General features: G+C 42.9%; 1 protein-coding gene across 3 annotated transcripts in view; it reads left to right on the top strand.

Annotated features, from left to right (window-relative positions):
• The window catches only part of si:ch211-127i16.2 (probable flavin-containing monoamine oxidase A), a 36,966-nt gene extending 12,238 nt beyond the window's left edge, over positions 1-24,728 (top strand). For 2 of the 3 annotated variants that reach the window (XM_042302247.1, XM_042302248.1), the window contains exons 8-12: positions 7,270-7,370; positions 10,537-10,695; positions 17,178-17,264; positions 18,633-18,733; positions 24,183-24,728. In XM_042302247.1, the coding sequence (XP_042158181.1) occupies positions 7,270-7,370; positions 10,537-10,695; positions 17,178-17,264; positions 18,633-18,733; positions 24,183-24,516 (782 nt within the window). In that variant the 3' untranslated portion in view covers positions 24,517-24,728. The remainder of the gene's footprint in view (positions 1-7,269; positions 7,371-10,536; positions 10,696-17,177; positions 17,265-18,632; positions 18,734-24,182) is intronic. The other variant, XM_024381342.2, reaches the window with a different exon arrangement.
• The last annotated feature ends 2,313 nt before the right edge of the window (positions 24,729-27,041 follow it).

Raw genomic sequence — 27,041 nt, 5'->3', positions numbered from 1 at the left:
ACAGATCTGCCACTCATAGTTAATTCATATGGCTTGTTTACACTGTAGGAAAATAGGTAAGAAATGCATTAGCATTGATTTGCCCACTATGACCCAAGCCTCATCCAGCAGGCTGAAAGGCTCTCAGACACGGTGTGTATAAGACTAAATCATGACTTATTTGGTATTGCACTGAAAGTAGGAGTTATTGCGTTGAAGTGAAGTTGAAGTGATTGAAAAAATATGCAGTAGATATTAATCTCTCCGGAAGATTAAACCTTTGAAATCGGATTTGGTTTATTACATTGCATTGTAGTTAAGAAAAGGACATACTGGTACTTGACTGCATTTGTGCTGTATTTCTCTCCAGTTTCTTATCGCTTTTCTTCTGGACCCTGAGAGAATGTAGCAACAAAGTTGGAGATAGAAAAGGAGCAGTATAAAATCCTAGAGCACCCTTGCCGGAGGCTACGGTTAGATCGCAGTTCTGTTTCACAGGTCACTGTCAAAAGAGGAACTGGAGAGACCGATGAGCCAGTGATCAGGACAGAAAAACATTAAGGAGATAATTAATTAGTGAGAGAGCGAGAGAGAATAAGGGAGAGGAGAGAGAGAGAGAGAGAGAGAGAGAGAGAGAGAGAGAGAGAGAGAGAATGAGAGACAGGCTAGAGACAGAGTGATAACAGACTGCAGTGAATATTAGCTGAGGGAAAACGGAGTCACAATGAGGCAGGTTTAGGGAGCCAGTGGAGCAGAAGACTACCTTCTAAAGATGAGGTGTGTGTCTAGACTGGCAGACAGTATTACTGGAACGACAGTCAGCAATGATCGACTGTCACTGTTGGATTAGAGTGATAGGCCTCTACCGATCCGAGCAAAATGTACCCCAAGGAAAATTCTGTCACCCATTTTAGAAGTAATCTCTTGGATCTGTGTGGTAAGCCCAGAGAGACACAGACATCCCTTGTCTCCAGGGCTGTACAGTCGTGGCCAAGAGTTTTGAGAATGACACAAATATTCATTTTCACAAAGTCTGCTGCCTCAGTTTGTATGATGGCAATTTGCATATACTCCAGAGTGTTATGAAGAGTGATCAGATGAATTGCAATTAATTGAAAGTCCCTATTTGCCATGCAAATGAACTGAATCCCCAAAAAACATTTCCACTGCATTTCAGCCCTGCCACAAAAGGACCAGCTGACATCATGTCAGTGATTCTCTTGTTAACACAGGTGTGAGTGTTGACGAGGACAAGGCTGGAGATCACTCTGTCATGCTGATTGAGTTTGAATAGCAGACTGGAAGTTTCAAAAGGAGGGTGGTGCTTGGAATCATTGTTCTTCCTCTGTCAACCATGGTTACCGGCAAGGAAACACGTGCCGTCATCATTGCTTTGCACAAAAAGGGCTTCACAGGCAATGATATTGCTGCCAGTAAGATTGCACCAAAATCAACCATTTGTCAGATCATCAAGAACTTCAAGGAGAGCGGTTCAATTGTTGTGAAGAAGGCTTCAGGGCGCCCAAGAAAGTCCAGCAAGCGCCAGGACCGTCTCCTAAAGTCGATTCAGCTGCGGGATCGGGGCCCCACCACTACAGAGCTTGCTCAGGAATGGCAGCAGGCAGGTGTGAGTGCATCTGCACGCACAGTGAGGCGAAGACTTTTGAAGGATGGCCTGGTGTCAAGAAAAGCAGCAAAGAAGCCACTTCTCTCCAGGAAAAACATCAGGGACAGACTGATATTCTGCAAAAGGTACAGGGATTGGACTGCTGAGGACTGGGGTAAAGTCATTTTCTCTGATGAATCCCCTTTACGATTGTTTGGGGCATCCAGAAAAAAAGCTTGTCCAGAGATGACAAGGTGTGCACAAGGTGTGCATCAGCCCTGTGTCATGCTAACAGTAAAGCATCCTGATACCATTCATGTGTGGGGTTGCTTCTCAGCCAAGGGCTCACTCACAATTTTGCCTAAACACAGGCATGAATAAAGAATGGTACCAACACATCCTCAGAGAGCAACTTCTCCCAACCATCCAGGAACAGTTTGGTAACGAACAGTGAGAGAGCGTGATAACTAAGTGGCTCGGGGAATAAAACCTCAATATTTTGGGTCCATGGCCATGAAACTCCCCAGACCTTAATCCCATTGAGAACTTGTGGTCAATCCTCAAGAGGCGGGTGGACAAACAAAAACCCACAACATTCTGACAAACTCCAAGCATTGATTATGCAAGAATGGGCTGCCATCAGTCAGGATGTGGATTGACAGCATGCCAGGGCGGATTGCTGAGGTCTTGAAAAATAAGGGTCAACTCTGCAAATATTGACTTTTGGCATCAACTTCATGTAATTGTCAATAAAAGCCTTTGACACTCATGAAATGCTTGTAATTATACTTCAGTATTCCATAGTAACATCTGATAAAAATATCTAAAGACACTGAAGCGGCAAACTTTGTGGAAATTAATATTTGTGTCATTCTCAAAACTTTTGGCCACGACTGTACAGTAGCTCATAGCTCCTGCAGTCCTCTCCCCCGGCCAGGCATTAAAACACCCGGTTGAACTAATCAAACTCTTTATTGTCCTATTTTATAGTGTCCGCCCTTGAGTTTAGGTGGCAAGATGATTAGTTAAATCATGCCTTTAAGTGTCTGATTGGAACTAAAACCTGTCCGTCCACTCTCCTCTCCAGCTCTCTGGTGTGCCAGCCATGGTTTGAACATTACAGTGCTGTGTAATAAGACCAAGACTAAAGCACCTCCAATACCTGAATGTAGTTGTAAACCAGCAGTCACATGATCACAGGCCCAGACTTGACCTATAAAGCACCACTGCAATACTCTATTGTAAACACTGGACCCATTTCCTGTCCCCTGATGCTTAATCCTCTACCCTCTGAGTGACATTGGATTGTTGGTTGGTCTGTGGCAATGGACGTGGTTGTGAATGTAATTGAGTATAAGAAGTGGGTTCATTGCGTTTACAATACAATATTGCAGTGGGGATAGTAACTAACCAATAATTTTGCTTTGTCTTACTACACAGCAATGTAATTTTTACACCATAAGAATTGACCAGATCACAACCATGTATCTGTGTTCTTGAGACAAGTAGAATACTGAATAGAGAATTTAAAAAGCTTATTGCAATTTCAATGAGGTAGCCATCAAGGAATGAATGAATCAGGAGACGAATGAATAATCGAAAGCAATTGTGCCAGTATGTAGCATGTGTAATCAGCCCATTCTGTGCCCATTCTCACTTTACTCATGAAATCATTGTTATTACCATGGTGCTACAAAGGTACATTCATCCCCAGTTATCCGTCTTTACACCATCTGCCAATGAAGCATGGACCTGTGAGTCATAAATACATAAATGCATCATGAATACAATACCTTTGGAATAACCTTGTTGAATAAGTTAATCAGCTCGTTCAAAAAGTAGAGTTTAGAAAAAAAGTAGACATTTAGAAAGTGTCACACATTCACTAATGCTGAATTTAAATGGAAACTGTATTTATAGTGTGTTTGGCTGTCACATCACACTTCACACATTGAAATGTCTCTGTAGACTATGACATGGAAAAGCATTCATAACCATTCTATATTGAAGGACAATTTTATTCATAGCCTAGATCCTAAATGGCACCCTATTCGCTATATAGTGGGCCCTATGGGCTCTGGTCAAAAGTAGTGCGCTAAATATGGGATAGAGTGCCATTTGGGACATAGATATACACTACATGACCAAAAGTATGCATGTCGAACATCTCATTATGCAGACAATCTGGAATTTTCATGGCATTATTATTTCTCATAAAAACTAGAAGAGAAGCATTTAATCTCTCATCAACACTCAATCAGTAAATACTGTATGTGCAGTTATAGGCATGTTGCTCGGTTTTGAGCCAGCTGCAGCTTTGCTAGGTGTTTCTTTGCTGCACTTGACCGTATTACCAGACAGTAATCAAGATGGGACAAGACCAGAGCCTGAACAACTAGTACAGTTGTGTCATAACTCTCCTGTGACGACCTGAAGGATCAGGTTACAGTGGGTCTGCTCTGTAGAGCAGAGAGGGAGAGCGGGAAGTCGGCTGTTTTATGGTCGGTCATAAAATACGCTGTCCCTAGTCTCTGTAGTGGTCAAGATTGGAATGTAAACTGTGGAACACAGTGAGACACTTGGACATCAAAAGTTTGAATAATTCAACAATATTTATATTTTTGAGAATGTGGGAGGGGGCTGTGGACACTTAAGGGACAGTCATGACAAGTGTGTTTCATTTGGTGATCTCATGAAGGACAGGAAACACATATAACTGTATCTCTTAAAGTGTACATTATCCAGCTGTCAGGTTTACATCTAAATATTGTGAAACGTATGTGATTAAACATGAAACAACTTGTGAAAAGATGTAATGTGATGTTAACCTTCTAAATGAGAAAATATGTGTTTTCATATAAAGTTAAACAAATCATTGGCCACGCCCACGTGAGCATAGACATTACGTTGGCGTCATGGACCGCCTTTTCCCACAGAGTATAAAACCACTTCCAACTAAATTTACATTAAGTCAGAGAACGCCGGGACGGAGTCCCCACATTGGAATGGCTACAATTCAATAGACCATTAGACTAGAAAATATGATGCTACAATTCAATAGACCATTAGACTAGAAAATATGACGCTACATGTTGACATGGTTAAAGAACTACAACTTCTATAGACCACGGAGACCAGACAGCTGTAGTTTTGGCTACACGGCTTGAAATGGTTAAACTCTGAGACTATCGATCACTGCAGAATAAGAGTAAACCCTAGACGTAGAATTACTAGTCTGCAGCTGGAAATTACGTAAGTGTAGTAGGAGAATACCGACAATACCGGCATCTATTCTATGCAACAACCATCTGTACGCCTGACGTATCCATTATGAACACAGCCAGAGACTTTCTGTCGATTGACTCTCCAGCAGACGGACGGGCGGCCACAGGGAGAGACAACAACACATACACTCGGAAATATGTCAATTGCAATTTATTTTTGAATGAGCGGTCGTTCATGTAAAGTATTAGCAATTTCTATGAGTGTTGTTATTAGCTATAAGTTTCCCGCTCTTGAACATCCCACACCCAACTTTCCTTTGTCTACTAAGCCATCATACTGGTTTAGCCCACTAGGGACTTATAAATGCATTGTGTTAGTAACCAATATCTACTGTTAGTTTGTTATGTATTTTGTATGTTGCTGATTCATCATTTAGGCTAAGGTTTGTGCAGATTTCCAAGGGTTTGCGACGTTCAGTAATGAGAACTGATGAGGTAGTAATGATACATTAATAGAAGACTAATCAATAAGATATGAAAATATCTGAAGAGTTGATTTGGGAAATAGAGACTCTATAAACATTTTCCCATGGTGACCCAACTTCCTAGTTATTTAAAGTTTACATGACTAGTTTAATCACGTAGTAATAATTACACATAGAGAAAATAACAGTCTTCACATTTAATGATAGTCACAGACACAACATTATGGTGCCCCTTGTGAGGAGTCTAAGATAGAATGAGGTCTTCATGATTGAATTAAGTATATATATTAATTGTAAAAACATTTTACTGTACAAACAGACTGCGTTAGATACGATACGAATAGAGCCCATAGAAGTTGTCCCGGTGTCGCGTATCTGATGATGTGTCTTAGGAGTTGGAGAAGGCCAGCATCCCAGTCGCCTCTTCACTGTTGACGTTGAGACGGGTGTTTTGCGGGTACCATTTAATAAAGCTGCCAGTTGAGGACTTGTGAGGCGTCTAGATACTCTGATGTACTTGTCCTCTTGCTCAGCTGTGCACCAGGGCCTCCACTCCTCTTTCTATTCTGGTTAGGGACAGTTTGTGCTGTTCTGTGAAGGGAGTAGTACACAGCGTTGTACGAGATCTTCCGTTTCTTGCTAATTTCATGCATGGAATAGACTTCATTTCTCAGAACAAGAATAGACTGACGAGTTTCAGAAGAAAGTTCTTTGTTTCGGGCCATTTTGAGCCTGTAATTGAACCCACAAATACTGATGCTCCAGATACTCAACTAGTCTAAAGAAAGCCAGTTGTATTGCTTCTTTAATCAGAACAACAGTTTTCAGCTGTGCTAACATAATTGCAAATGGGTTTTCTAAAAAATATAACAAATATTCCAGCAACAATAGTCATTTACAACATTAACAATGTCAACACTTTATTTCTGATCAATTTGATGTTATTTAAATGTACAAAAAATGGGCTTTTCTTTCAAAAACAAGGACATTCCTAAGTGACCCCTAACCTTTGAACGGTAATGTATAATCATTTGCAAAAATTTTGAAAACTTTTTTTCCCCCCGAATTGTCATAATGGGGTATGTAGGATGTTATGTAACAAAATGTGGCTGTAATGTAACAAAACCTTACCAAAATATTGATGTCCTTGTCATTTTCATGTCAGAGAAGGTGTAACCCACTTTTCAATCTTGTGTTTTATTATTTTGTTTTGTTAGCAGAAAGGGCCTTCATTTATAGTTTCTGACAGACATCGACAGCTCAAGAACAGTAGTTCCCATCTAACACAAGCTTTTGTGACACCGCAGACAATGTTGTCTGCCTTCTCCTCAGTGTGTGAGAGACATTCAATATCCCTAGCCTTGACAGTACAATACTGATGAAGTTATTCAATCTGTCTTTACAAAGGAACACTACAAGTTGGATCTTGAAATGTAAATAATGTTACTGGTTACTGCAACCACAGTTTTAAGGCAAACTGACAGCCCAGCAGTGTTTAATCGCAGGGATTTTCTGTGCAGGGCCATTTCTGAGATAGCCATGCAAGCAGTCACTGGGGTATTGTATCCAATTTACCTGAGTGCTGGTCGATGATTCAAAAACTAAAGCCCATTCTGATCAATACAGGGGTTAACCAAAGTGATGCGTGTTATCTATTCCTCTCCTCCTCTCGCTCTCACTCTTGTATTCTCTTTTCCTTTTGTATCGCTCGCTCTATCTTTGTCCCTTAATTCTGTACACCTCTATACCTCTACACCTTTCAGTCACTATCTTATTCTCTCTCGCTGGTCCCATTGTCCATTTCTCTCCACTGTTTCTATGTTCTCCACCGGAATTAGGATTTCCAAAACCCAGAGAGGCACAACCTCTCGATTCAGCATATTTTCTCTCCCCTCTGACGTCAATTATAGCATAGTGACAAGTCATCACCTTTCTCCTGAGAACCCAATCTCAATATATTTCTCCATCTCCCCAGCTAAGATCCACTACCAACCTGCTCTACCCATTCAGAGAGAACACCTCACACAGAACATGCCTGTTGGGCACTTGATGAAGTTTGTCATCACCTACCAGATGGTCAGTAACACACACCCACCCACACACACCCACCCACCCACCCACCCACCCACCCACACACACACACACACACACACACACACACACACACACACACACACACACACACACACACACACACACACACACACACACACACACACACACACACACACACACACACACAGTCAATAACACCATTTATTAACACCTTTGGCTCATAAGAGACTTGACACACATTGATTAATAACAAGGCTTTTCTCATATAATGTTCAAAATATATCCTCAGTGTGTAATGTATATGTACGTGATTTGTTAAAAACAAAATGTTAGTCTAAAATAAATGTGAGATAATCTCTAGATGCTTTTTATAGTGGAGATCAAGTTTATAAATTGCCTGGCTGGAATGATAAGACAGTAGATTGCACAATCAGATGGAACTGTGTAAATAGCATTTTAACATAATAGATTTAGCAGGTTATAACTTGTGGGATAGACACCAGCTGAAATGTGGTTTTAACCAATCGGCATTCAGGATTAGAACCACCCGTTGTATAATATAATAATAATATACACAGTGGGATCTCTTGGGCACCTGTAAACATAGAGGGAATATCAACAATAAGGTCAGCACATAACTACAGTGGGGAGAACAAGTATTTGATACACTGCCGATTTTGCAGGTTTTCCTACTTACAAAGCATGTAGAGGTGTGTAATTTGTATCATAGTTACACTTCAACTGTGAGAAACGGTATCTAAAACGAAAATCCAGAAAATCACAATGTATGATTTTTAAGTAATGCATTTGCATTTTATTGCATGACATAAGTATTTGATACATCAGAAAACCAGAACTTAATATTTGGTACAGAAACCTTTGTTTGCAATTACAGAGATCATACGTTTCCTGTAGTTCTTGACCAGGTTTGCACACAGGGATTTTGGCCAACTCCTCCATACAGACCTTCTCCAGATCCTTCAGTTTTCGGGGCTGTCGCTGGGCAATACGGACTTTCAGCTCCCTCCAAAGATTTTCTATTGGATTCAGGTCTGGAGACTGGCTAGGCCACTCCAGGACCTTGAGATGCTTCTTACACAAACACACAGCCAGTTGCCCCCAGTTGCCCTGGCTGTGTGTTTCGGGTCGTTGTCATGCTGGAAGACCCAGCCACAACCCATCTTCAATGCTCTTACTGAGGGAAGGAGGATGTTTGCCAAGATCTCGCGATACATGGCCCCATCCATCCTCCCCTCAATACGGTGCAGTCGTTCTGTCCCCTTTGCAGAAAAGCATCCCCAAAGAATGATGTTTCCACCCCCATGCTTCACGGTTGGGATGGTGTTCTTGGGGTTGTACTCATCCTTCTTCTTCCTCCAAACACAGCGAGTGGAGTTTAGACCAAAAAGCTCTATTTTTGTCTCATCAGACCACATGACCTTCTCCCATTCCTCCTCTGGATCATCCAGATGGTCATTGGCAAACTTCAGACGGGCCTGGACATGCGCAGGCTTGAGCAGGGAGACCTTGCGTGCGCTGCAGGATTTTAATCCATGACGGCGTAGTGTGTTACTAATGGTTTTCTTTGAGACTGTGGTCCCAGCTATCTTCAGGTCATTGACCAGGTCCTGCAGTGTAGTTCTGGACTGATCCCTCACCTTCCTCATGATCATTGATGCCCCATGAGGTGAGATCTTGCATGGAGCCCCAGACCGAGGGTGATTGACCGTCATCTTGAACTTCTTCCATTTTCTAATAATTGCGCCAACAGTTGTTGCCTTCTCACCAAGCTGCTTGCCTATTGTCCTGTAGCCCATCCCAGCCTTGTGCAGGTCTACAATTTTATCCCTGATGTCCTTACACAGCTCTCTGATCTTGGTCATTGTGGAGAGGTTGGAGTCTGTTTGATTGAGTGTGTGGACAGGTGTATTTTATACAGGTAACAAGTTCAAAGCGTTAATACAGGTAATGAGAACAGGGATTCTTAAAGAAAAACTAACAGGTCTGTGAGAGCCGGAATTCTTACTGGTTGGTAGGTGATCAAATACTTATGTAATGCATTAAAACACAAATTAATTACTTAAAAATCATACAATGTAATTTTCTGGATTTTTGTTTTCGATTCCGTCTCTCACAGTTGAAGTGTACCTATGATAAAAATTACAGACCTCTACATGCTTTGTAAGAAGGAAAACCTGCAAAATCAGCAGTGTATCAAATACTTGTTCTCCCCACTGTATATTGTCAGTATCCATTTTACAGAGCCTTCAGAAAGTATTCACACCCCTTTACTTTTTTCCACATTTTGTTGTTTTTCAAAGTGAGATTAAAATGGATTTAATTGTCACTTTTTGTCAACGATCTACACAAAATTCTTTGTAATGTGAAAAATGTATTCTTTAACAAATCTTCAAGCCCTGTCAAGTTGTTTGTTGATCATTGCTAGACAGCCATTTTCAAGTCTTGCCATAGATTTTCAAGCCAATTTGAGACAAAACTGTAACTAGGCCACTCGGGAACATTCAATGTTGTCTTGGTAAGCAACTCCAATGTATATTTGGCCTTGTGTTTTAGGTTATTGTCTTACTGAAAGGTGAATTTATCTCCGAGCCTCTGTTGGAAAGCAGACTGAACCAACTTTTCCTCTAGGATTTTTCCTGTGCTGTGTAACAATTTTGAAAAACATAATTCAACTTTTATATTGTGGGTATTTGTGTGTAGGCCAGTGTAAAACAAAATCTCCATTTAAATAATTTTAAATTCATGCTGTAACATAACAAATGTGTAAAAAGAACCACGCTGAAGGTAAAACACTCTGACAGGATTTGAACATCCAAAGTAAGGATAGAGATTGACTTGAATTTTGAATATTAGATTCAGTGATGTGCTGCATCTGGTACATTTTTGTTGTGCTTTGCGCTAAGATGTCATAAAGTGTGAACTTTGCTATGATCATTAGTGTGGTTTTACACAATCATTTAAAACAGCACAATCTCTTCTGAATAGATGCAAGTTCATCCCAACAAGCATAACACATTTACAATCCACTAATTTTGGAAACCGCAGACCTCAAGTGTACTATTAGCTAGTGCATTGGGGGCGATCTGTGTGTGGTAAGTGCATCTAGCTCATCCAGCTGTCATTCCCTCTCTCTCTCGCTCGCTCTCCTCTTCTCTCTCTGCTGCAGGCGTTCTGGCGTGAGAAGGGTTTCTCGGGAGAGATAGTGGCACGACCCTCTGCGGAGTGTCCCTTGAGTGTCACCTTCGACGGCACCAGTCCCAGTGGGAGTGCTGCTCTCGTGGGCTTCATCTCTGGTGTGCAGGCCTACGATTGGAGCTCCAGAGAGGTAACCAGGATGGAGAGATAGATGGATGGATGGATGGAGTGATACGAGGCATATGACGGAGACACAGGGAAGACAGCATAGACAATATGTGGAGTACACTCTCCCTGAACACGGCCCCGGTGGTCAGAGTTTCTATGAAGCATAGATCATGTTATTAAAGAATGGATATTGTTGAACTGTGAATAACCTAGCAAACGAGGCCCATGTTTTCACCCTGTTTGAACCCAGAGGCATCTATTGGATCATTACCCGACGGCTTCATTATTTTATTAAACATCCAGCTCGTTACATAACACCACCTACAGCTACAGAGATACAGTACAGAGCAAAACAGGGACACACATCACCTTACTGTAGACTACCTGTCACCAAATACATACCAGATAGATGATTGAGAATGAGAGAAAAAAACAGTTCCACTCCACTGGTAAATGTGTGTGAGATATTTTCACACTGTTTGTGATAGAAAAAGCAAATCGACAGATAAAGTGATCCCTTTCACACAGTCCTCTGTTATCAGCTTCATATGACAGCAGGCGAGAGACATGTGGAGAGGGAAAGAGAAAAAGAACGTGGGGAAATAGAGAAGGTGTAAATGGGTATCATTTGGCTGAAGAGTATTGGGAAGGGTGCTTACTGGCAGAGTGTGGTAAATGGTGTTGTCACCCTTTTACAGTATATGGGCCAACATGAGTGGCTCCATATCCATTTAAAAAATGTCAGTAGTGTTGAAGTGTTCACTTCAACTTTTGGGCTAAATACAAGCTGCTACCTATTTTCAGCCCTGATATTTGAAGTGGTACACCTGGCTGCATCTCTGCTCTCAAGTGAACTATCAAATGGCAAGGCTCAATCTATTTCTTGTTGTGTCATCCTTGAGCCCTAAAACAAAGAGCACACAAAACACTCAAATTGGTATTCTTTCAAAGACGTATTATGAAAAGAGAAAATACAAAACAGATTGCACGCCAGTCCATCTGTGATGATAAGCAGAAGAATAAACAAAACTGCATATCAGTGCGATTCTACAAATCAAATAGAATCAGTCCAAGAAAAAATAGGTTCCCATGTGATTAATCATGTTTTCTCAACTTAAAATCTGCTCAATCAAATTTATTTGTAAAGCCCTTCTGATGTCACAAATTGCTGTACAGAAACCCAAAGTGCTGTACAGAAACCCAGCCTAAAACCCCAAACAACAAGCAATGCAGAAGCATGGTGGGTGGAAAAACTCCCTAGAAAGGCCAGAACCTAGGAAGAAACCTAGAGAGGACCAGGCTATGAGGGGTGGCCAGTCCTCTTTTGGCTATGCCGGGTGGAGATTATAACAGAACATGGCCAAGATGTTCAAATGTTCATAGAAGACCAGCATGGTCAAATAATAATAATCACAGTGGTTGTAGAGGGTGCAACAGGTCAGCACCTCAGGAGTAAATGTCAGTTGGCTTTTCATAGCTGATCATTCAGAGTATCTCTACCGCTTCTGCTGTCTCAAGAGAGTTGAAAACAGCAGGTCTGGGACAGGTAGAACGTCCGGTGAACAGGTCAGAGTTCCATAGCCGCAGGCAGAACAGTTGAAACTGAAGCAGCAGCACGGCCAGGTGGACTGTGGACAGCAAGGAGTCACAAGGCCAGGTAGCCCTGAGGCATGGTCCTAGGGCTCAGCTCCTCAGAGAGAGAGAGAGAGAGAGAGAGAGAGAGAGAGAGAGAGAGAGAACATACTTAAATTCACACAGGACACCGGATAAGACAGGAGAAATACTCCAAATTAAACAGACTGACCCTAGCCCCCGACACATAAACTACTGCAGCATAAATACTGGAGGCTGAGACAGGAGGGGTCAGGGGACACTGTGGCCCCATCCGACGATACACCCGGACAGGGCCAAACAGGCAGCATATAACCCCACCCAGTTTTCCAAAACACAGCCCCCACATCAATAGAGGGATATCTTCAACCACCAACTTACCATCCTCAGACAAGGCCGAGTATGGCCCACAAAGATCTCCGCCACGGCATAAAACAAGGATGGGGCACCAACCCGGACAGGAAGATCACGTCAGTGACTTAACCCACTCAAGTGACGCACCCATCCTAGGGATGGCATGGAAGAGCACCAGTAAGCCAGTGACTCAGCCCCTGTAATAGGGGTCAGAGAATGAGTCAGAGTCAGAGAATCCCAGTGGAGAGAGGGGAACCTGCTAGGCAGAGACAGCAAGGCCGGTTCGTTGTTCCAGTGCCTTTCCGTTCACCTTCACACTCCTGGGCCAGACTACACTCAAACATTTGACCTACTGAAGAGATGAGTCTTCAATAAATACTTAAAGGTTCTTGTGACCGTAGCGTACGTGTAGGTATGTACGGCAGGACCAAATCAGAAAGATAGGTAGGAGCAAGCACATGTAATGCTTTGTAGGTTAGCAGTAAAACCTTGAAATCAACCCTTGCCTTAACAGGAAGCCTGTGTAGAGAGGCTAGCACTGTAGTAATATGATACATTTTTGGGTACTAGTCAAGATTCTAACAGCCGTGTTTTGCGCTACCTGAAGTTTATTTAGTGCTTTATCCGGGTTGCCGGAAAGTAGAGCATTACAGTTGTCTAACCTAGAAGTGACAAGGACATGGTCCAGAGTAACGCCGAGGTCCTTCACACAACCATCAAGATTAATTGTCAGATTCAACAGAAGATCTCTTTGTATCTTGGGACCTAGAACAAGCATATCTTTTGTCTGAGTTTAAAAGTAGAATATTTGCCACCATCCACTTCCTTATGTCTGAATCACATGCTTCCAGGCAGGGCAATTTTGGGGCTTCACCATGTTTCATCGAAATGTACAGCTGTGTGTCATCCGCATAGCAGTGAAAGATAACATTTTGTTTCCGAATGACATCCCCAAGAGGTAAAATATATAGTGAAAACAATAGTGGTCCTAAAACAGAGCCTTGAGGAACACTGAAATGTACAGTTGATTTGTCAGAGGACAAACCATCCACAGAGACAAACAGATATCTTTCCGACAGATAAGATCTTAACCAGGCCAGAACTTGTCCGTGTAGACCAATTTGGGTTTCTAATCCCTCCAAAAGAATGTGGTGATCGATGGTATCAAAAGCAGCACTAGGGTCTAGGAGCACTAGGACAGATGCAGAGCCTCGGTCTGACGCCATTAAAAGATAATTTGCCACCTTCACAGTGCAGTCTCAGTGCTATGATGGAGTCTAAAACCAGACTGAAGCGTTTCGTATACATTGTTTGTATTCAGGAAGGCAATGAGCTGTGGGAGAGGAATGGGAGATTCGATATAGGCCGATAGTTTTTTATATTTTCTGGGTCAAGGTTTGGCTTTTTCAAGAGAGGCTTTATTACTCCCACTTTTAGTGAGTTTGGTACACATCCGGTGGATAGAGAGACGTTTATTATGTTCAACATAGGAGGGCCAAGCACAGGAAGCAGCTCTTTCAGTAGTTTAGTTGGAATAGGGTCCAGTATGTAGATTGAAGGTTTAGAGGCCATGATGATTTTCATCAATGTGTCAAGAGATAGGGTACTAAAAAACTTGAGTGTCTCCCTTGATCCTAGGTCCTGGCAGAGTTGTGCAGACTCAGGACAACTGAGCTTGGGAGGAATATGCAGATTTAAAGAGGAGTCCGTAATTTGCTTTCTAATGATCATGATCTTTTCCTCAAAGAAGTTCATGAATTTATCTCTGCTGAAGTGAAAGCCATCCTCTCTTAGGGAATGCTGCTTTTTAGTTATCTTTGCGACAGTTTCAAAAATACATTTTGGATTGTTCTTATGGTCCTCAATTAAGTTGTAAAAATAGGATGATCGAGCAGCAGTGAGGGCTCTTCAATACTGCATGGTACTGTCTTTCCAAGCTAGTCGGAAGACTTCCAGTTTGGGGTAGCGCCATTTCCTTTCCAATTTTCTGGAAGCTTGCTTCAGAGCTCGGGTATTTTCTGTATACCAGGGAGCTAGTTTCTTATGAGAAATGTTTTTAGTTTTTAGGGTTGCGACAGCATCTAGGGCATTGCGCAAGGTTAAATTGAGTTCCTCAGTTAGGCGGTTAACCGATTTTTGTACTCTGATGTCCGTTGGTAGGTGGAGGGAGTCTGTAAGGCCATCTAGGAGTCTTTGGAATGTCCTAGAATTTATTGCATGACTTTTGATGATCCTTGGGGTCTGAGCAGATTATTTGTTGCGATTGCAAACATAATAAATGTGGGTTCGATAGTCCAGGATTAGGAATTCAGGGAACTCAGTGAGGAACGCTGTATATGGCCCAGGAGGCCTGTAAACAGTAAACAGCTATGAAAAGTGATTGAGTAGGTTGCATAGATTTCATGACTAGAAGCTCAAAAGACGAAAACTTTTTTTGTTTGTTGGTAAATTGGCATTTGCTATCGTAAATGTTAGCAACACCTCTGCCTTTGCAGCATGCACGTGGGATATGGTCACTAGTGTAACCAGGAGGTGAGGCCAATCACATCAAGATTATGATCAGTGATTAGTTAATTGACTATAACTGCCTTGGAAGTGAGGGATCTAACATTAAGTAGCCCTATTTTGAGATGTGAGGTATAACAATCTCTTTCAATAATGGCAGGAAACGAGGTCTTTATTCCAGTGAGATTGCTATGGTGAACACCGCCATGTTTAGTTTTGCCCAACCTAGGTCGAGGCACAGACACGGTCTCAATGGGAATAGCTGAGCTGACTATACTGACTGTGCTAGTGGCAGACTTCACTAAGCTGGCAGGCTGGCTAACAGCCTGCTGCCTGGCCTGCACCCTATCTCATTGTTGAGCTAGGGGAGTTAGAGCCCTGTCTATGTTCATAGATAAGATGAGTGCACCCCTCCAGCTAGGATGGAGTCTGTCACTCCTCAACAGGCCAGGCTTGGTCCTGTTTGTGGGTGAGTCCTAGAAAGAGGGCCAATTATCTACAAATTCTATCTTTTGGGAGGGGCAGAAAACAGTTTTCAACCAGTGATTGAGTTGTGAGACTGCTGTTGAGCTCATCACTCCCCCTAACTGGGAAGGATCCAGAGACAATTACTCAATGCCGACACATCTTTCTAGCTGAAGCTATGTTGCGCTTGGTGACCTCTGACTGTTTCATCCTAACATTGTTGGTGCCGACGTCGATAACAATACCCCTATACTCTCTACACTCGCCAGTTTTAGCTTTAGCCAGTTCCATCTTCAGTTTAGCCTTTACGTCGGTAGCCCTACCCCTGGTAAACAGTGTATGATCGCAGGATGATTCGTTTTAAGTCTAATACTGCGGGTAATGGAGTTGCCAATGACTAGGGTTTTCAATTTGTCAGAGCTCATGGTTGGAGGCTTCGGCGTCTCAGACCCCGTAACGGGAGGAGTAGAGACCAGAGAAGGCTCGGCCTCTGACTCCGACTCGCTGCTTAATGGGGAGAACCGGTTGAAAGTTTCTGTTGGCTGAATAAGCGACACTGAGAAAATTGGCAAGCTGCGGGGACTGTGCGAGGGGATTTATACTACTATCTTTACTTACTGGTGGCACAGACGCTGTTTCATCCTTTCCTACACTTAAATTACCCTTGCCTAACGATTGCGTCTGAAGCTGGGCTTGCAGCACAGCTATCCTCGTCGTAAGGCAATCGTTCTCCTGTATATTATGAGTACAGTGACTGCAATTAATGTTAATGTTACTACTTAGCTTCGGCTGGTGGAGGTCCTGACAAACCACATCCAGATAAAGCATCCGGAGTGAAAAAGTTGAATGAAAAAAGTTGAGTGAGGGAAAAACTAAAACTAAAAATATAAATGGTAATTAAAAAGTAAAAACTGTGAAGTTGGCAGGTAGCAAAGTAAGGTTTGCAACAAAACGCACAGCAGCACGTAAACAGGTGAAACAGATCAGGGCTGATGTTACGTTTGATACTGGAGCTCTGAGGCATGCGTTGAAGTCGCTAAGATTTCAGCATGGAAATGTTGGACTTGAGCCTTGATCTTTCATTTCTTAGATAGTGAACATTCATACCGTAGTAGAAGGCTAGTTAATTCATTATGGACACTGACCTATTCATGACCTGTTGCTCCTAAAGTGTATAGTCATAAAAAAAACACGAATCAGGGTTAAGAAGCAGAGGAGACATGTTAACTGTCTGAAGTAACCCTCAGTTTAAACCTATATAATGATACGTTATGCCGTATGTCATGAAATGGAGTTCTAGAGGAATACTATAATCTGGCAACGTCTGTCCCTCTGTGCTGTGTTGAACGTGGACTTGTGGCCCTCTGGTCTCCACACTCCGTCTCTCCTACTATAACTCAACCAGAGACATGAGGCATTCACATCGATAGTCCACCAGCGGACCTCAGCTTGAAGGAGCTTCTTGGAACTGCATTCATATTTTAACAGGCCAAGCATATTTCTGTGCATGATGAGAGAATGTGAATTCAAAGCTTCAGGATTAAGACTCTCATTTCTCCTCCTGTTCAGCTGAGCGAGAGGAGGGATGCTGTCATTCTCAGCCTGGTGAAATACCTGGGAGAGGAGGCTGCTAGCTACATCCACTATGAGGAGAAAGTAAGTGTCTAATTGGCCTAGATATAAATGTCATAGAATGTCAAGCCTGAATAGGACAGTCATACTTGAACGTTGGGTCTTAGTGGCTGCATAACCCCCTAAACCTCTTTGTATTTAATAATATGCCTAGTATAATATTCTTTATATAGTTAGAAATAGCTTTGGTTTAAAGACACTGGGAAACCTTGGGACTGTGTTGGATGAGCAGTAGACTGGAGCCTCTCCACTAAACCCACTGTTCCGTCTGCTATCATGGTCCCTGGCTAGTAACTCCCTCAACAACTGCACACTGGTTTGTCTCATAATATCTCTCCAGCAAGAACATTTGAGCAGCATGAAGTGCAAGGGTCAATTGCTTCCCTGGGACTAGTCAGTCTTGTAGGGAAGTAGAAAACACACAGATCGCTTGTCGCCGTGACACAACACACTACCAAGATTGACAAACGAGCACATTGGCCTGACAGATGTTGTCTGTTACAATATGTTAGCATTCTGCTCCCTGGGCGGCTTTTCATGCGCTTAAGCTTTGAGTGGCGAGGAAGAATAGCCTCTGAGGAATCCAGGGCTGGGGAGGGCATGGGGGGTGATGATTTTCCCTGCTTGACTAGTTACGAGACTCTGGAGGGAGAAACAATATAGAGAGATGGATATCAACAAGTAGGAGATACAGTGAAGACTGAGAGAGGAAGTGAGTGGACAGATGGATTCACACAGGGGGACTATTAGTGCTTCATTTGAGCTGGATCCGGCACCTCTCAGATTTGCCTTAGTTCGTTCCATTGCCTATTTGCCCCGGATCCAGTATCTCTCGCAGCATGATTTATTAATTATTTCACTGTTCGCACTGTAGATATTGAGCAGCATGAAGTGATCCGAATGAAATCAAGTTGCCTCCTTGTTATTTCTCCCGCACCCCCAGAAAGACCACCATGTAAAAGCGTGGGAATCCTTCTGTGTAATCATCCTATCCTGCCACACTGATTCCAGACCTGCTCTCTTATTTGTAGACATAGAGTTCATGGGGAGGGCCGGGGGGGTAAGTAACTGATACTGGCACAGGTCTTGTCTTGGTAGTGATGGTCCCAGATGTGCTCTGCTGTGTGTTATGTTGCAGGACTGTGTGTTCCAGATGTGCTCCGCTGGTCGTTGTGTTGCAGGACTGTGTGTTCCAGATGGGCTCCGCTGGTCGTTGTGTTGCAGGAATGTGTGATCCAGATGTGCTCCGCTGGTCGTTGTGTTGCAGGACTGTGTGTTCCAGATGTGCTCCGCTGGTCGTTGTGTTGCAGGACTGTGTGTTCCAGATGTGCTCGGCTGGTCGTTGTGTTGCAGGACTGTGTTTTCCAGATGTGCTCTGCTCTGTGTTGTCAGGACTGGGCCTTGGAGGAGTACAGCGGGGGTTGTCCTGTTAATGTCATGGCACCGGGGCTGCTGACATATTACCACCCCAGCCTCTGCACGCCCTGTGGCAGGTAATAAACCCTGCTAAGCTGCTACTGTTCTAAACCTCCCCTCTAGTCCCCTCTATCCCTCCTCTTCATCGGCACCATCCTACCTGCACGTAACGCCACTGACATATCTACCCTGTCTATATTTACCAATGACCGCTATTGTACCCCACTCTTTCACCACCCACATCTTGTCTATGCTCTTTCCTTCCACTATAACACACACACACACACACACACACACACACACACACACACACACACACACACACACACACACACACACACACACACACACACACACACACAATCAGCCTCTGAAACCACCGTATGGCCCCATAACAAACCCGCACCAGCACCAGCTAACCCCTGAGCAACGACCTGAACTAATATAAAGGAGAACAATATGAGTGATTACTTCTTCACTATGAGACATTCATCGAGGCCCAAGGAAAATGGATGTGGGGTCGGAGGGGACATCGCTTTCTTGGGAAGACGGTCACATAATGAATTTGCAATGGCTTGTTAGGAGACGCACACAGCTGAATGGATGCTCATCCATGGACAAGAGAGATGGAGAGAGAAAAGGACGGAAAGAGGGGAAGAGAGGGGGAAAGAGTTAGGGAGATAGTGAAAGAGGGATGGAGAGAGAGGAAAAGATAGATGTAGAGAGAAAGAGCACACATGAAAAAAGACTAACGTTTTACTCTAGAATAATACAGTATTTACTTTAGAATTCTATAGTAAACTGTAGTATACTGTAGAATATTATACTACACACTGTAATATCCCTCAATCGTGTGTAGTACTTATTATAGAGTGCTGTAGTATACAACACTAAATACTACAGTATTATCTGCAAAAAAAAACACTACAGTCCGCAAAAACAACACTTTTTGAACTATATTAAATACTACGGTATACAATTTACATACAGTCCATTCAGAAAGTTTTCAGACTCTTGACTTTGTCCACAGTTTGTTACGCTGCAGCCTTATCCTTATTTCCCCTCATCAATATACACACAAAACTAATAATGACAAAGCAAAAACATGTTTTTAGAAATGTTTGCAAATTCATAAAAAATGTCAAACTGTAAAATCACATTTACATAAGTATAATGACCCGTTACTTAGTACTTTGTTGAAGCACCTTTGGCAGCAATTACGGCCTTGATTCTTCTTGGGTATGACGCTACAAGCTTGACCCAAGGCCCTTCTCCCCTGACTGCTCAGTTTTGCCGGGTGAAAGAGTCTTGATGGTTCCAAACTTATTCCATGTAAGACTGATGGAGTCCACTGTGTTCTTTGGGACCATCAATGCTGCAGCCAGTTTTTGGTACCCTTCCCCAGATCTGTGCCTCGACACAATCCTGTCTCGGAGCTCGGCTTGGTTTTTGCTCTGACATGCACTGTCAACTCTGGGACCTTATATTAACAGGTGTGTTCCTTTCCAAATCATGTCCAATCAATTGAATTTACCACAGGTGGACTCCAATCATGTTGTAGAAACATCTCAATGGAAACAGGATGGACCTGAGCTTTGAGTCAAAAAGCAAAGGGTCTGAATACTTATTTCTGTTTATTCTTTTTATTTTTAATACATTTGCAAACATTTCTAAAAACCTGTTTTCACTTTGTCATTATGGGGTATTGTGTGTAGATTGATTCGGATCTTTCATTTTTAATCAATTTTACAATAAGGCTGTAACATATCAAAATGTGAAAAAAGTCAAGGGGTCTGAATATTTTCCGAATGCACTGTATGCAAGCAGCAATACCCATATAGAACACAACAGAATCAGTGGATTACCCAAACCTCCCATATCTCTCATCCAGACCCACGAGGTGCTTTAAGATCACTGCAGGATCACCAGCAGCATACCACCCTGCATCCTTCTGCTGGCTTGCTTCTGAAGCTAAGCAGGGTTGGGCCTGGTCAGTCCCTAGATGGGAGACCAGAAGCTGTTGGAGTTCCAGTAGGAGGCATTCTTTACTCTGATCTAAAAAAAATGTCCCAATGCCCCAGGGCAGTGATTTGGGACATTGCCCTGTGTAGGGTGCTGTCTATTCCCCAGGTCGTTGCTGTAAATAAGAATGGGTGCTCAGTCAACTTACCTGGATAAATAATTAGAGGAGATTTTAAATTATGTAAGAAGATTTAAAAATTATGTAAGAAACTGTAATGACTTTAAAGAGCTCCCCAATGAATGGAAGCCCTTACCAGAGGATGTTCACTGTTTGTTATTGTGCTGGACAAACTCTTGTTCTACCCTTCATTATAACTCTGTGTCTGCTGAGGATGAACAGCCCAACACACAAACATCCTCCGCTCACATGTAAGTGATCTGTATATATATTATATCTATATTTATATAGGAAGAGAGAGAGACCCATTCAGTTGGTGAAAGGCACTGTGGTTAAAGTGACCCAGGTGTTCAGGCATAAGTAAGCCTGCACATCCATAATGCATGCAGAGTAAACATGTATCTGCTAGAACATGCTGGAACATCTGGATAGTGTTTTTATTCATAGATGTTGAGAGTCATTTTTTAAATTTTCTCTTCAGAGTCATGTAATAGTATCTAATCACATTTTAGATCAGATTGTTCTACAACAGGCTTTCTGCTACAGGCTCTCTATTAGCAAATCATCTCAATCAGAAGTAAATAACATGTTGTCCTGTTTGAAGCATATTCTAAGTGCAGGTGTCATTTCTCATTAACTTTCACTCTGATGTCACAGATAATCACCCCCGCTTGTTTCAGGATTGTACTCTCATCGTTGAAATCTGTTCCTATTTAGCATTGGCAAGCAATGAAATAAGCATGGTAAACATTTCAGTGTGAAGACAGCTGGCAGGGAGTGATAACTGTGAATGCAGATGATTCCATACTCTACATCCAAAGCCAGTGTGCTCACTGAAATTCTAAATAATGAATTACAGTCTATCAGAATGGGGGATTAATAATAAACGGGTCTTAAATACATCTATAACTAAAAGCATTGTAGCTACACTATATATACAAACGTATGTGGACACCCCTTCAAATTAGTGGATTTCATAAATTCAGCCACACCTGTTGCTGGCTGGTGTATGAAATTGAGCACACAGTCATGCAATCTCCATAGACAAACATTGGCAGTAGAATAGCCTTACTGAAGAGATCAGTGAATTTTAACCTGGCACCGTCAAAGGATGCTACCTTTCCAACAAGTCAGTGTATCAAATTTCTGCCCTGCTAGAGCTGTCCCTGTCAACTGTAAGTGCTGTTATTGTGAAGTGGAAACGTCTAGGAGCAACAACGGCTCAGCTGCGAAGTTTTAGGCCACACAAGCTCACAGAACGGGTTCCGGCAAGTGCTGAAGCGCGTTGTGCGTAAAAATGTGTCTGGCCTCTGTTGCAACATTCACTACCGAGTTCCAAACTGCCTCTGGAAGCAACATCAGCACGATAACTGTTAGTCGGGAGCTTCATAAAATGGGTTTCCATGGCCGAACAGCTGCACACAAGCCTAAGATCACCATGCACAATGCCAAGCATCTGCTGGAGTGGTATAAAGCTCGCCACCATTCGACTCTGGAGTGATGAATCACGCTTCACCATCACGCAGTCCGACGGACGAATCTGGGTTTGGTGAATGCCAGGAGAATGCTACCTGCCCCAATGCATAGTGCCAACGGTAAAGTTTGGTGGAGGAGGATTAATGGTCTGGGGCTGTTTCTCATGGTTCGGGCTAGGCCCCTTAGTTCCAGTGAAGAGAGATCTTAACGCTACAGCATACAATGACATTCTTAGCCATTCTGTGCCTCCAACGTTGTGGCAACAGATTGGGGAAGGCCCTATGCTGTTTCAGCATGACAATGCCCTCGTGCACAAAGAGAGTTCCATACAGAAAAGGTTTGTCGAGATCGGTGTGGCAGAACTTCACTTGCCTGCACAGAGCCCTGACCTTAACCCCATCAAACACCTTTGGGAGGAATTGGAATACCGACTGCGAGCCAGGCCTAATTGGCCAACATCAGTGTCGACCTCCCTAATGCTCTTGTGGCTGAAAGGAAGCAAGTTCCCACAGCAATGTTCCAACATCTAGTGGAAAGTCTTCCCAGAAGAGTGGATTCTGTTATAGCAGCAAAGGGGGACCCAACTCCATATTAATGCCTATGATTTTGGAATGAGATGTTTGACGAGCAGATGTCCACATACTTTTGCTAATGTAGTGTATTTGGTTCAAGACATTCTCTAAGACCTCAGCCTTAACTGGAGTTGTGCATAAAGGGTGTGACCATTGAGAAAGTTGAGGATGTTAAACTCTTAGGTATAACATTTGGTGGTCAATTATCATGTTCAACTCATATTGACAATGTTGTTGTGAAGATGGGGAGGGGTATTTCTGTTATAAACAATATATATATTTGTGACACAAAAATCAACTATACTAGTTTTTCAGGCTCTGGTCTTGTCCCATCTTGACTACTGTCCAGTAATATGGTCTGGTGCAGCAAATAAATACCAAGAAAAGCTGCATCTGGCTCAGAAGAGAGCAACATGGCTTTACCTGCGCATACAGAACTAAGGTCAACAACATGCATGCCAGTATTTCCTGATTGAGGGTTGACGAGAGATTAACTGCTTCTCTTCTAGTTTTTATGATAAATATTTTTGTGATGAAAATTCCAGATTGTCTGCATAATCAAATAACATTAATCCCAGACACCCATACATACTGTACGCCCAAGACATGCCACCAGGGGTCTCTTCGCAGTTCCCAAGTCCAAGATTCACGGCAACGCACAGTATTATATTAGAGCCGTGATCGCATGGAACTCCCTTCCAGCTCCAATTACTCATGCAACATCAAAAAAGATTAAACAAAACGTTATGGAACGCCTCCCGGGTGCGCAGTGGTTAAGGGTGCTGTACTGCAGCGCCAGCTGTGCCACCAGAGACTCTGGGTTCGCGCCCAGGCTCTGTCGTAACCGGGAGGTCTGTGGGGCGACGCACAATCGGCCTAGCGTTGTCCAGGTTAGGACACATTGGTGCGGCTGGCTTCCGGGTTGGATGGTGCTGTGTTAAGAAGCAGTGTGGCTTGTGTATCGGAGGACTTTCAACCTTTGTCTCTCCCGAGCCCGTACGGGAGTTGTAGCGATGAGACAAGATAGTAGCTACTAAACAATTGGATACCATGAAATTGGGGAGAAAAACAGGTAAAAAAAATGTAAAATTTAAAAATGTAATGGAACGGTGGGGACTGTGAGGGAGTAGTGTTTGTATTATTGTTAAATTTTTCTGTTGTATTGTTCGTATATTGTTGTATTTTAAATTTGTATGTGACTGTTCTTCTATCAGTGTATCAGTGTTTTGTTACTTGTCAAGTTTTGTGTTTTTTGTGGATCCCAGGAAGAATAGCGGCTGCTCCTGCAAAAGTCAATGGGGATCCAAATAAACAAATAAAATGAACTCTCCTTCCCAGGATCCACTGGGCCGGCACGGAGACGGCCACCCAGTGGTGTGGCTATATGGATGGGGCAATTCAGTCAGGTCAGAGGGCAGCCCTAGAAGTCCTAGCCAGGCTGTGCCCTTTCACCCTGACCCAGGAGGAGCAGGAGGCTGTGCAGGCTGCCCAGAACCAGAATCATGAGTCTGGACCATGCCAACACATACCTTCCACATCCCATCTCCGCAGGGCTCTGATCCTCACCACGCTCATCATGGCCACTGCTGTACTATTGGCTCAGCCACAGCTCTGCCGAGACTGGATTGGACAGGCTCGGCAGGTAGTGCTACGAAGGTTTGCTTTGTGGTAATAAAAGTGGGTGGGGGGTGAGACTATACAGAAAAAAAAGTTTACTTTGGACTGCATTGTACTGTAAGTCAATTCAATTATATGTAAAGGGTTTTATATGTGAACATTCCCTTCAGTCGTATTAAGTCATACAGTGCCGTCAGAAAGTATTCACAGCCTTGACTTTTTCCACATTTTGTTGTGTTACAAAGTTGGATTAAAATGGATTTAATTGTATTTTTTTGTCAACGATCGACACAAAATACTCTAATGTAGAAGAAAAATTCTAAAATGTAAAAAAGTGTATGAAAATAAAACACACATACAGTGGGGCAAAAAAGTATTTAGTCAGCCACCAACTGTGCAAGTTCTCCCACTTAAAAAGATGAGAGAGGCCTGTAATTTTCATCATAGGTACACTTCAACTATGACAGACAAAATGAGAAACAAAATACAGAAAATCACATTGTAGGATGTTTAATGAATTTATTAGCAAATTATGGTGGAAAATAAGTATTTGGTCACCTACAAACAAGCAAGATTTCTGACTCTCACAGACCTGTAACTTCTTCTTTAAGAGGCTCCTCTGTCCTCCACTCGTTACCTGTATTAATGGCACCTGTTTGAACTTGTTATCAGTATAAAAGACACCTGTCCACAACAGTCACACTACAAACTCCACTATGGCCAAGACCAAAGAGCTGTCAAAGGACACCAGAAACAAAATTGTAGACCTGCACCAGGCTGGGAAGACTGAATCTGCAATAGGTAAGCAGCTTGGTTTGAAGAAATCAACTGTGGGAGCAATTATTAGGAAATGGAAGACATACAAGACCACTGATAATCTCCCTCAATCTGGGGCTCCACGCAAGATCTCACCCCGTGGGGTCAAAATGATCACAAGAACGGTGAACAAAAATCCCAGAACCACACGGGGGGACCGATTGAAGGACCTGCAGAGAGCTGGGACCAAAGTAACAAAGCCTACCATCAGTAACACACTACGCCGCCAGGGACTCAAATCCTGCAGTGCCAGACGTGTCCCCCTGCTTAAGCCAGTACATGTCCAGGCCCGTCTGAAGTTTGCTAGAGAGCATTTGGATGATCCAGAAGAAGATTGGGAGAATGTCATATGGTCAGATGAAACCAAAATATAACTTTTTGGTAAAAACTCAACTCGTCGTGTTTGGAGGACAAAGAATGCTGAGTGGCATCCAAAGAACACCCTACCCACTGTGAAGAATGGGGGTGGAAACATCATGCTTTGGGGCTGTTTTTCTGCAAAGGGACCAGGACAACTGATCCGTGTAAAGGAAAGAATGAATGGGGCCATGTATCGTGAGATTTTGAGTGAAAACAGCATACCACCTTGCATACCACTGCTGGCGTGCTTCTGAAGCTAAGCAGGGTTGGTCCTGGTCAGTCCTTAGATGGGAGACCAGATGCTGCTGGAAGTGGTGTTGGAGGGCCAGTAGGAGGCACTCTTTCCACTGGTCTAAAAAAATATCCCAATTCCCCAGGGCAGTGATTGGGGACACTGCCCTGTGTAGGGTGCCGTCTCTCGGATGGGACGTTAAACGGGTGTCCTGACTCTCTGAGGTCATTAAAGATCCCATGGCACTTATCCTAAGAGTAGGGGTGTTAACCCTGGTGTCCTGGCTAAATTCCCAATCTGACCCTCAAACCATCACGGTTACCTAATAATCCCCAGTTTACAGTTTACAATTGGCTCATTCATCCCCCTCCTCTCCCCTGTAACTATTCCCCAGGTAGTTGCTGCAAATGAGAATGTGTTCTCAGTCAACTTACCTGGTAAAATAATGGAAAAAATAAATAAAAAACTCCTTCCATCAGCAAGGGCATTGAAGATGAAACGTGGCTGGGTCTTTCAGCATGACAATGATCCCAAACACACTGCCTGTGGACAGGTGTCTTTTATACTGATAACAAGTTCAAACAGGTGCCATTAATACAGGTAACGAGTGGAGGACAGAGGAGCCTCTTAAAGAAGAAGTTACAGGTCTGTGAGAGTCAGAAATCTTGCTTGTTTGTAGGTGACCAAATACTTATTTTCCACCATCTCCTTTGACTGTGATTAAAGCTGTGAGTCTATCTGGATAAATATTTGTCCATTATTCTTCAAATTCTTCAAGCTCTGTCACATTGGTTTGATCATTGCTAGACAATCATTTTTACATCTTGCCATAGATTTTCAAGTAGATTTAAGTCAAAACTCTAACTCTGCCACTCTGGAACATTCACTGTCTTCTTGGTAAACAACTCCAGTGTAGATTTGGCTTTGTTTTTTAGGTTATTGTCCTGCTGAAAGGGGAATTACTATCCCAGTGTCTGGTAGAAAGCAGACTGAACCAAGTTTCCCTCTAAGATTTAGCCTCTGCTGTTCCATTGTGTTAATTTTTTTATCCTGAAAAACTCCCCAGTCCTTAACAACTACAAGCATACCCATAACATAATGCAGTCACCACTATACTTGAAATATAAAGAGTGGTACTCAGTAATGTGTTGTATTGGCTTGAAAATATGGAG

Source organism: Oncorhynchus tshawytscha, linkage group LG20, assembly GCF_018296145.1.
Source record: "Oncorhynchus tshawytscha isolate Ot180627B linkage group LG20, Otsh_v2.0, whole genome shotgun sequence".
Classification (NCBI taxonomy): Eukaryota; Metazoa; Chordata; class Actinopteri; order Salmoniformes; family Salmonidae; genus Oncorhynchus; species Oncorhynchus tshawytscha.
This window is presented reverse-complemented; position numbering and strand designations above follow the sequence as displayed.